Below are 12,086 nucleotides of genomic sequence, written 5' to 3'. Positions count from 1 at the left end.
TCCATTTTAAGCATAAGACCAGACCATTTTCTTTCAACCTCTAAATTTTAGAAATTTCCTTCCAGAGAAATGTTTTGACACTTACCGCATAGGGCAAACCAATGTAACTGTGTGAATGATGTGAGCTGCTGGTATATAACTGGTGGGGATAACTGTTGGATTTCTCAACTACCACAGGGCTAGCTTCTACGGATTCTGGTCTGGGGGAAAAAAAAAAGTTTCATTAATGAGAATCCCATTCTTTTTCTTTTTTTTCCCCCTTCTTTGAATTAATTTTATATGACAAATAATACTTAAACATTGGCAATACAAATAAAATGTCTATAAAGTAAGTAGATATCTTGTGGATAAGATACATCGTATGTATACTCCGTGTCATAACAAAACTTTTATTTAAGTAAAATAAATTTCCTACTTCAAGTTCAAATATGCTTTTCCTATCATTAAAAAAGTTTACTACAGTCAGGCATAATGGCACATGCCTCTAATCACAGCTACTCAGGAGGATTACAAATTCAAAGCCAGCCTCAGCAACTCAGGAAACCCTATCTCAAAATTTTGGCCAGGCAGGCCTGGTTTCTCACATCCGTAATCTCAGCGACTCAGGAAGCTGAGGCAGGAGGATTGAAGTTCAAGGCCAGCCTCAGCTACTTAATGAGGCCAAAGGAAGAGAGAAAGATAGTAATTTCTAAAAAAAGAGCTGGGGATGTGAGTTAGTGGTAAAGCACTCCTGAGTTACATTACATCCCTGGTACCAAAAAAGAAATAAATTTTTAAAAATTGGAAAAATAAAGGTGGGTGGGCGTAGGGCTGGCTCAGTGGTAAGCACACTTGAGTTTAACCCCCAGCATCCTCCCCACCAAAAAAATTACTAAAAACCAAATATTATTATTACTATATCCACTGGCAGTTAGGTGTAGTGGTACACATCTATATCCCAGCTATTCAGGCATCTGAGGCAAACAGATCTCAAGTTCAAGGCCAGCTTGGGTGACTTACTGACTCCTCTCAAAATAAAAAATAAAAAGGGCTGGGGATATAGCTGAGTGGTAAAGTGACCCTGGGTAGCAAAACACATACACATAGAGTGACAGTGGGAACAACTAAGCATATAGGTGGAGAAAAGTGATGGGAATAATTTAAGCATTACAAAACACATGTTAAATCTATACAGACCTTGACCTGAATGTGAAGTAAGTGTTTCAATATGCTAAAAACTATGTATATTTTCAGTGTACTGAGACATAACTGAGACCATCAGGAATATTAGGAAGTTAGGAAACCTCACAATGAACCGGGATTTATAGAAGAAAAAACATGAGCAGCAGCTTGCATCAGATGATCGGTAGTTTTAGCCTGGTAACAGTTTAGTGATAGTGACTTATCAACTAATGATAAAACTGGGAATAACAACTCCCAACTGTTGTTTACTTGTAAGGTCCCTGCCTTAGTATTTTACATACATCCCTTTCCTGTCTTCATTACTCATGCAAAATCTCCTAAGCCTTTCTTTGGCTAATTTCTGCTGATGAATGTGGGAGTTAATTTATGTCTTAAATTAATCTCTCCTCATATATACAAACTGTTTATGTGCCCATATTTTATAATACTCTATCTGCTATAAACTGTTTCTGTGTCCATATTTTATAATACTTTGTCTACTACTTGACATGATTTTTCTCATGACAATCCTTATACTACTACTTATTCACAACTGTTCCTTAGAATTCAGTACTATTTGCACTATTTATAGTAACTTAATGGTCACAAGATCAACAGCATAAAAAAGAATTTGTATAATTGACTGTTTAATATACTGTTCCTGTTTTTAAAAGTTTCAATTTTGATCTAAATAGCTGCTATTGTGAGACCCAATGTGCCAGAAAGAGGCACGAACTGAGGTTATTCAATGGTACAGAAGATTACAAATAGAAGAGTCTCCAATATTTTCTGAATACTTTTTTAGACTAATTCTACTCTAATATCTATACTGTTAAATCTCTTAGTTTCAAAATGAATACCTGCTAATCAATATACGTGTGTGTGTGTATTGGGATTGAACCCAGGGAGGCTTTACAGCACATCTACATCCCCAGCCCTTTAAATTTTTATTTTGAGACTGAGTCTCAGGTAAATGACTTAAGGCCTCATATTGCTAAGGCTGGTCTGGAACTTGACATCCTACTGCCTCAGCCTCCCCAGTTGCTAGGATTACTGTTATGGGACACCACACTCAATTACTACTATAAAATTTAAATACAGAAGTACATAAGAAAAGACTACCTGATCCCCAAACATTTCCACATTGATACTGCCATGTATCCCCCTCTAAATATTTCTATCCATAAATACCTATGTAATTTTTGTTTTTGAAAACTAGGACTATATGAACAAATTGCTTTAAATGACAATATACATCTACCTACCTTATTCTTGGTAATAATTGCTTATTTCATGATATGAATGAACTACAACTTAACAACTATCCTAACAAATTATTTCCATTTCTTACAGTTAAAACTATCACTGCACTTGTACACCTCCTTCATATATCTTTTCTGCATATATAGTATTTAAACAACATAAATCCCTGGAGGCACAATGCTGAACAAAAAAGGGTAAATGTACATAAAACTGATACACATTGCCAAGCTGCCTTTGATTATTTCAATTGTGTCCTTTAAAAACTATACAGAAGTTGGGCATGGTGGTGCTTGCCTACAGTTATGCAGAAGGTTCAGGCAAGAGGATCCCAAGTTCAAAGCCAGCCTGGCAATTTATTGAGATCTTATCTCAAAATAAAATAAAAAGGGCTGGGAAGTTTGACATGGTGGTGCACACCTGTAATCCTAGTAACTCAGGAGGCTGAATAAGAAGGCTCAAAAGTTCAAACCCAGCCTCAGGGGCTAGGGTTGTGGCTCAGTGGTAGAGCACTTGCCTAGCATGTGTGAGACACTGGGTTTGATTCTCAGCACCACATAAAAATAAATAAATAAATGAAGGCTCATCCACAATTAAAAATATATATATTAAAAAAAATAAAGCCTCAGCAACTTGAGGCCCTAAAATAAATAAATAAATGAATGAATGAATAAGTAAGGGCTGGGGATACAGCTCATTGATGGAGAGCTTGCCTAGCATGTATGGAGGTCCTTGGTTCGACTCCTAGCAAAAAAATTACAGAGAAATAAGTAGAGTTTAGCAATGATGCTTACCATGTATATAAAGTAACCTTTTAGACCACAGTCTCTCTCACACACACACACACACACACACACACACACACACACACCTGTGGAGGTGGGGACGGGGGAGCAGTGGTTTGCCAGGAATTGAACCTAGGTGCACTTACTGAGCCACATCCTCAGTCCATTTTTGTTTGTTTGTTTTTGTTTTAATTTTTTGAGAGAGGATCTCTCTAACTTGTTGACACTGGCTTTGAAAACTCATGATCCTCCTTCATCAGCCTCCCCAGTAGCAAGAATTATAGGCATGCACCATTCACACCTGGTTAGACCACAGATATTATAAAGAAAGACATATTCTCATAGAGTTTCTGACCTTTAGAGTAGAATCAGGAGCAGCAGAAATAAAGAGGTATATAAAAATTATCATACAATGCAAAAGCAGGGTAAAATACCACAAAATAGATATGGGTAAATATTTAACAAAACTCCTTCCTCTTCTATATGAGTTTCTGATCGTAATTTAACTTTCTATTTCTGTTCCCCATAAAACCTGATTCATTATTTTACAATACACCTGTTAGGCATTTGATTGGTAAATTGTTTCTGGACTAAAAGAACTATTCCTACTTAATATGAGGATGTTATGGATTTAAACTTCTCTTTCTTGTACCTGACCTGTCACCTGAGAAACCAAAGAAAATAGGTCCTGGATGGCTGACAATACTCCTACGTGAACTGCTGCATGCTTCTACACTGAAGAAAAATACTGATGCTAAACTCTGACAAGCTGTCATTCCTCTCCAATATATCATGCAGACAGGCATCAAGTAAATTTCAATGTTTGGTTTAAACCGAATAAAACTTCACTGGAGTTGCAAAAGATCAAATTTCTAGGGTATAGACTCTAAGGAGTTCAAGAGAAGAATAAGGCTACTTGAACAATAAGAAGAATAAAGAACATCATGAAGTTTCACTGAGATGAGAACATTTCTGAAAGATACACAGGGTTTTGACCAGATATATGTTCTATTGAAAAAAATCCTTTAAAAACTGTAGTAACAATGGAGAAAGGCAATACCCCATGCATATGCAAGGAGATAGGAAAACATGGAAGGTAAACTCTTCAAGGAGTATGGAGAGGTCAGTTAGACTTAGGAGTAGTGTTTATTCATTTAGCAGTTTCTCAAAATTAGGTAATACACAAACCTCCTATAATAGAGGGGAGCTGGGATGTGGCTCAGTGGCAGAACATTTGCCTGGCATGCATGAGACCCTGGGTTTGATAACCAGCATCGCAGGGGGAAATTGGGGGATGGGGTTTCTTTGAAGACTCGGATTTTTAAAAAATTACTATGCTATTAGATGATCTATGTATTATCCACATGGAACACAAATTTAAACACATGCACTAAAATATCACAGCAGTAGGTATAAAGTGGTTTTCATTGAGAATGATTACAAATTTTCCAAACTTGAAATTAAAAAAACACATTTTTAAAATGAGAGTTCACCAAGCCGCTAGGAGACAGTATTCATAAAACCCAGTTTGATACCGAATGAATTAAATGAACATTGAAGGTCTAATGTTCACAACAAACTGCCATAGATACAAAGACAAGACACTCTGCCTTCAGGAAATTTTTTTGTGGGGGCAGAGGGAATGGGGATTGAATTCAGGGCCACTAGACTACTGAGCCACATCCCCAACCCTATTTTGTACTTTATTTAGAGACAAGGTTTCACTGAGTTAATTGCCTTTTTGTTGCTGAAGCTGGCTTTGAACTCACGATCCTCCTGCCTCTGCCTCCCAAGCTGCTGGGATTATAGTCGAGCACCACAACACCCAATTAGAGATTTAAAAAAAAAAAATTATGACTTATTCATGGACCTTTATTTATTTATTTGTTTATATGTGGTGCTGAGAAACCCAATGCCTCATATATGCTAGACAAGCACTCTACCACTGAGCCACAACCCTAACCCCTAGGAATTTTTAATAATATATTTTTCATCCATTCAATAAACATTTGAGCACATAGTAAGTACCAAGCAGTAGGATACTATATCAAATGCCGGAAATCAAAAAAGAAATGGTCCTTCTTTTCAAGAAATTGATTTATAGTACAAATATACCAATGATTTCAGTGGTATCATCAAATGTATACACAGGGGTCTTCATGAGAGTAATTACATATAATTAAGTGTTAAAGAATGAGGACTAGTGGTAGAGTGCCTGCCTACCATGTGCAATGCCCTGGGTTTGATCCCCAGCACTGCTACGGGGGGGGAAAAAGTTTTAAAGAATGATGAAACTCAAGAAACAGAGAAGTAAAAATAATGGAGCAAGTATTCCAGACAGAAGGCACACATGCAATTAGAGACAGCAGGAGGATTCATTTAAGCATGTTTACTTTAAGCATGATCATCTCTTCAGTAGCACAATTACCTATAGTACAAGTTATAACTTTTTTTACAGTTCTACTTAAAACTTAATGAATCAAAAGTTTTAAACATCAGGCTCAGAAATCTCCTTTATTGGGGGGGCGGGGGATAAGGTTACCAGGAATTGACCACTGAGCCACACATATAGCCCTATTTTGTATTTTTATTTAGAGACAGGGTCTCACTGAGTTGCTTAGCACCTTGCTTTTGCTGAGGCTGGCTTTGAACTCTCAATCCTTCTGCCTCAGCCTCCTGAGCTGCTAGGATTACAGTTGAGCACCACTGCGCCTAGCAGAAATTTCCATTTTAATAAGTACTTTAAGTTTTATGTTCATTGAAGTTTATGAAACACAAAACCTACAAGATAAAATTCAAAGCAGATGAAGTTGGAAGTGTGCTGGAGGAGCTATAGATAAGAGCCAATAGGTCAAAGACTCTTTCTATTTAACTACATAAATATCTTATATTTAACTATATAAATATTTTCCAGATAACTGTATCTGGAAAAGTACTTCACCACTGAAAGATATTGTGGTTTAAAAATTTCCTAGTAAAAGCACCATCACTTTAAAAACAAAAATCAGTTAATAAAACTTTTTTTTTAAAGAGAGAGAGAGAGAGAGAGGGAGAGAGAGAGGGAGGGAGGGAGGGAGGGAGGGAAGGGGAGAGAGAAAGAGAATTTTTTTAATATTTATTTTTTAATTATTGGCAGACACAACATCTTTGTTTGTATGTGGTGCTGAGGATCAAACCTGGGCCACACGCATGCCAGGTAAGTGCGCTACAAACCCGGGCCACACGCATGCCAGGTAAGTGCCCTACCGCCTGAGCCACATCCCCAGCCCTATAAAACTTTTTTTTAATAGAGGTGCTGAGGATTAAACTCAGTGCCTCAGGCATGCTACATTCCCAGCCTCCATCCGTTTTTTTAAAAAAATCCCCAATTTTATATTGAAACAGAGCCTCGATAAATTGCCTAGGCTAGCCTTGAATTTCTGCTCCTCCTGTCTCAGTTTTCCAAGTAATCCCAAGTAATTATAGGTGTGTGACACCATACCCAAGGTTAAAACTATACAGGAGAATTTGATATCCTTCCTCCTTCTATCTTCTAATGTATCCTATCATGGTCAGAACACAGTCACTCAGATAAGTATGCAGTCAATTTCAATCTCACTCTAGTGACTATTTTAATTCTGCTAGTTTCTTAACTCTGTTAAATATTTTCCAGCTTCCCAAAATAGGTACTGAGGAGAACTGCTACTTTTAGCAAGCTGTAGCATCCAGTATGTTGAAATCACCAGGTTATAAAATATTTCTAGCTTTAATTTTTCTCTCTTTTTTTTGGGGGGGGCGGTACTGGGGATTGAACCCAGGTATGCTTAACCACTGAGCCACATCTCCAACGCTTTTTTTATTTGAGATAGGGTTTTAGAGCTCGATAAATTGCTGAGGCTGCCTTTGAACTTGCAATTCTCCTGCATCCGCTCCCAACTCATGGGATTATAGGCATATGCAACCACACCCACTAGTTCTTTCTCAATAAGTAAAACAGAATTAGGCAGAACATGAATATCCAACAATCATTCTTTCTAGGGATGTATCTCAGTGATGAAACATTTGCCTAGCATGAGCGAAACCCTGGATTCAAACTACAGTACTGAAAACAAACAACAACAAAAAAGTAATGAACTTTAGGGTTAATCATGAGACCTTCAAGCAATATGATTCATGACTCAATTACTATACGTTGATAGTCATGAAGCTCTTATTTTAGTAAACAGATAAAAGAAGCTATGAAGTAAGATTATTTTGGAGAAGTATTTCAGATACTACTTCCTATAACAATGAAGAAAGACATCACAGGAGGTAATACGGAAGTTTCATTAAAACTATGAAAAGAACAAAAGAGCAATGATCCAGGCAAAGGGAATAGCAACTACAAAAGACCTGAGGTAGAAGCAAATTTATAATGATCAAAAGAACAAGAAAAAACAAAATCAACATGGTAGTAAACGAGCCCAAGAGAAAAACTGGGAAGAAAAAGTAAGAATTTATGGGCAGCTAAAATTTCAAAGGAAATAAAGTCACGAGAAGGTTTTTAAATGTAAGAATTGTATCATCTGATTTATACTTCAGAAGAATCAAAGGAGCTTCAACATAGAAAATTAATTACAGAAACACAAAGACTACTGTACTCCAGTGTCTAGTCAAGAAATGAATGACAAATAGCCGGACTCAGTGCCACATGCCTGTAGTCTCAGCTACATAGAAGGCTGAAGCAGGAGGATTGTTTGAACCAAGGAGTTTAGGGGCAACATAGTGAGAGGTCAGGGAAGAAGAGAGACAAAAGCTCATATTTAGACAAATGGAGAAACAGAAGTGTAAGGATTCAAAATGTACTTTGGAGGGGAACACAGGACTGACCAATGAATTAGATGTGGAAAATGAGGGGAAGAGACCAATCAGGAGTGACACCTGAGAGAGGGTAGAGAGGGAGCCATTTAAAAAATTAGGTTAAGCCTAAATAACAACAAAAAGGAGACTTGGAGGCAGAAGATCATCAGGAATTCCAAATGAAGGTGTCAATTTTAACGGTGAAAAGAGCATGAGAGCCAAGCATGGGGATGACATGCCTTGTAATCCCAGTGGTTAGGGAGGCTGAGGCAGAAGGATCATGAGTTCAAAGCCAGCAATGGCGAGGCATTAAGCAACTCAGTGAGATTATTTCTCTAAATAAAATACAAAATAGGGCTGGGGATATAGCTCAGTGATTCCCTAGTACCCCCCCCCAAAAGAAAGTATGACAGGAAATAAAATACCAGCATAAAGATGTCATTTAAAGCAAGGCAATAACTTAACAGATAAGTTTTAAAAACAGGGAGAGGGTTGGAATTTTCACTCAAACATTTAGAAACTGCTGGGCGCAGTGGTGTACGCCTGTAATTCCAGAGGCTCGGGAGGTTGAGACAGGAGAATATGAGTTCAAAGCCAGCCTCAGCAATTATGAGGTACTAAGCAACTCAGTGAGATTCTGTCTCTAAATAAAATACAAAATAAGGCTGGGAATGTAGCTCAGTGGTCAAGTACCCCTGAGTTCAATCCCGAGTAAAAAAAAAAAAAAAAAAATTTAGAGACTTCCATTTTGACTGCCATGTCAGTGCTCAGAAGGTTTATGGTTTTGGATTGGGATGCTCAATTAGAACAGTCTATGCAAATATTCCAAATGTGCTGCCCACCAAAAATAAAATGAAATCTGAAACATTTATGGGCTCAAGTATTTTTGATAAGGGATACTAAACTAATACTTAAGGCAGTGAAGTCAGAGAAAAATGGTATTACTTATTAGAAACCTTATGAAGATACTTTCTTTGAATAAGAAGTTGGCAAGCGGCTGGAGTTGTAACTCAGTAGTAGGGTGCTTGCCTAGTATGTATGAGGCATTGGGATGGATCCTCAGTACCACATAAAAATAAATAAAGGTATTATGTCCATCTACAAGTAAAAATACTTTAAAAAAAAAAAAAGTAGGCAAATCTAAGATTCCTGAACCCAATCCAGTCCGTTGCTTGATTCTGTAAATAAAGTTTTTACTGGAACATAGCCATGTTCATTCCTTTACACCCATTGTCTACTCTCCAGATCTGAGTAATTATGATGGAAATTCTGTCACTGCAAGTCTTAAATATTTACTTTCTGGCCCTTTACCAAAAATTTTTGCTGACTTCTACTCTAAACTTAGAGTAGTTAAAACTTATTTAAAACTTAATTAAGTTTAAAGTAGTTAAAACTTTAATTTTTAAAATAATTTAAGAAGTAAAAAAGAATTTCCTAGAACAAACTTATACTTTTTTAATAAGTATTTTTTAAGAAAAAAAATCACACACCAAATTAAGTTTAAAAATAAGAATGCATGGAGAGCTGGGGCTGTGGCTCAGTGGTAGAGCACTTGACTAGCATGTGTGAGGCCCTGGGTTCAATCCTCAGCACCACATAAAAAATAAATTAATAAAGTAAGGTATTGTGTCCATCTACAACTAAAAGCAATTTTTAAAAAAAATCACTCCTGATGATACCTTGATTTGGACTGAAGCCTTTAGAAATAATAAAAAATACATGTGTTATTAAAATTTAAAAAAAGAAGAAGAATGCATGGAGAAGCTGGGCACAATGGCACACACTTATACTTCCAGCAACCTGGGAGGCTGAGGTGGGAGGATCACAAGTTTAAGGCCAACCTCAGCAATTTAGCAAGTCTCTAAGCAGCCTACTGAGATCTGGTTTCAAAGAAATCTAAAAGGGGCTGAGGATACAGCTTATGGAAAAGAACCACAGGTTCAATCCCCAGTACAAAGAAAAGAAAGAATGCAGAGAGGAAGGAAATCAACTAGCTATAAAATTCAGTATTAAATGTCATGTTGAGCCGGGTATGGTGATACACACCTGTAATCATAGCAATTTGGACTAACACAGGAAGATAGTAAGTTCAAGATCAGCTTGGATGATTTAGCAAGACCCTGTCTCAATATAAAAAATAAAAAGGGGCTGAGGGAGATAGCTCAGTGGTAAAGTGCCCCTGAGGTCAATCCCTAGTACTAGGCAGGAGGTGGAGAAAATCATATGCTGACCTAGGTTAAATTTTAAAAATTCTACTCTGTTAATTACTCAAGTTTAAGTATCACAATAAGGGTTTTAAAAAACCACTATTTAATACTATATTTAGCTAAATAAAATATCATGGAACTTTTGGGCATTAATAGACTTTTATACAAATGCCTACTATAGCTTCCAAAACAGTATTTACATTTCATTTTCCTCTTCATGAGAGAACAGTGATTTTCAAAGTACCTATGGTGAGAAAAGGGGGAAAAGTGCTCTAAGTCCCTCACTTCCACATCCATCACTCTGATAAGTACAGACAGTAAATTAACCCACAATTGATATTCAGCATTGGTACAGTGAAAAAATGCATAATATTGATCTAAAATAGACACGCGGGACATTACATTGTTCTGATACTTTATAATCCATGACTTTAGGGGAATTACTTAACCTTTCTTACCATTTATTTTCACATCTGTACAATGAAATAATATTTGAATCATGCTACAAAATAAAATGCAACAAATGTAAAACAACTTACCTTGCACAGAGGCGTTCAACAAATTTTAATTCTTTCTTCCCTTACTATAAAGTTGAACAATATAAAATTACTATGGATATTAGACCAATTTTGATTTATAAAAATGGCATTCATGGCTGGGCGGTGTGGCACATGTCTGTAATCCCAGTGACTCAGAAGGCTGAAGCAGGAGAATCTCAAGTTCAAGGCCAGCCTCAGCAACTTAGCGAGACCCTGTCTCAAAATAAAATAAAAAAGGGCTGGGGGTGTAGCTCAGTGGTAGAGCACCCTTGGTTTCAATCCACAATATCACCAAAAAGGGGAGTGTGATAATTCATACAATTCAACTTAATACTGCAAGAGTCAACAGTGTGGGCTGGGGATGTGGCTCAAGCGGTAGCGCGCTCGCCTGGCGTGCGTGCGGCCCAGGTTCAATCCTTAGCACCACATACAAACAAAGATGTTGTGTCTGCCGAACACACACACACACATACACTCTCTCTCTCTCTCTCTCTCTCTCTCAAAAATATTTTTAAAAAAAAAAAAGAAGAATCAACAGTGTAGAAAAGAGTTATCATAGAAAGGCCTGCTTCCAAGTCTGGTCCTTTGCTGCTATTTGGGAACTTCTCTGGTAAACAGTTCCTTACACTGGAGGGGAGTGAGCTAGACAAAAAAAAAACTTTCCTTAAATGATAAGGGTGTGGTATTACTGTGTCTAAAATGTTTGTATAAACTATATGATTTATGCTGAATACCTGCTTTCCTTCTGGGAGTGGAAATTTGGTACATGCTAGGCTGATGGAGACTATATGCCAATCTCCAGTGGACATTTCACATGTGTTGTCAAAATTCACTGCTATGGAATTAAGTGCATCCAATGTAAATCAACAGGGAAAGGTCTGCTTTTCTGCATTTCATCTCATATGCTTTTCTTCTTTTGATGACTTGTAGTCTTTTGCTAAAATAAATCTTAGCTATGAGTAAAACACATGCTGAGTTTTGTAAATCTCTGTAGCAAATTACTGAACATTGGTCTTAGAAACACCTAATAAATCAACTTTTTAAATGTAACTATTTTCTAAGACAATTTTGTTTAACTGCATTATTTATGACCTTGATGTCTCACAATACATTATATAAAATTTTGAACATTTTACATAAAATCATAATGTGATACCCTCAAGACTTAAATTCTAAAAATCTTTCTTCTACAGTGAATGACCCAAACTGCCACTACATTTCTTTCTTCTGAATAGACACAAACTTTCAGAATGCAATCTAGCAACATGTATCAGTAGACTTAAGACCTAGGAATTCAAGATCACATTTACTCTAAG

At 36.8% G+C, this 12,086-nt stretch overlaps 1 protein-coding gene across 5 annotated transcripts in view; it reads right to left on the bottom strand.

The window, feature by feature from the left end:
* Kmt2e (lysine methyltransferase 2E (inactive)) overlaps positions 1–12,086 on the bottom strand; it is an 89,434-nt gene that overhangs the window by 40,844 nt on the left and 36,504 nt on the right. For all 5 annotated transcript variants that reach the window (XM_078040202.1, XM_078040206.1, XM_078040205.1 and 2 more), the window contains one exon: positions 86–200. In XM_078040202.1, the coding sequence (XP_077896328.1) occupies positions 86–200 (115 nt within the window). The remainder of the gene's footprint in view (positions 1–85; positions 201–12,086) is intronic.

Source organism: Ictidomys tridecemlineatus, chromosome 2, assembly GCF_052094955.1.
Source record: "Ictidomys tridecemlineatus isolate mIctTri1 chromosome 2, mIctTri1.hap1, whole genome shotgun sequence".
Classification (NCBI taxonomy): Eukaryota; Metazoa; Chordata; class Mammalia; order Rodentia; family Sciuridae; genus Ictidomys; species Ictidomys tridecemlineatus.
Note: the sequence above shows the minus strand (reverse complement) of the source record. Positions and strands in the feature narration are given on the sequence as shown.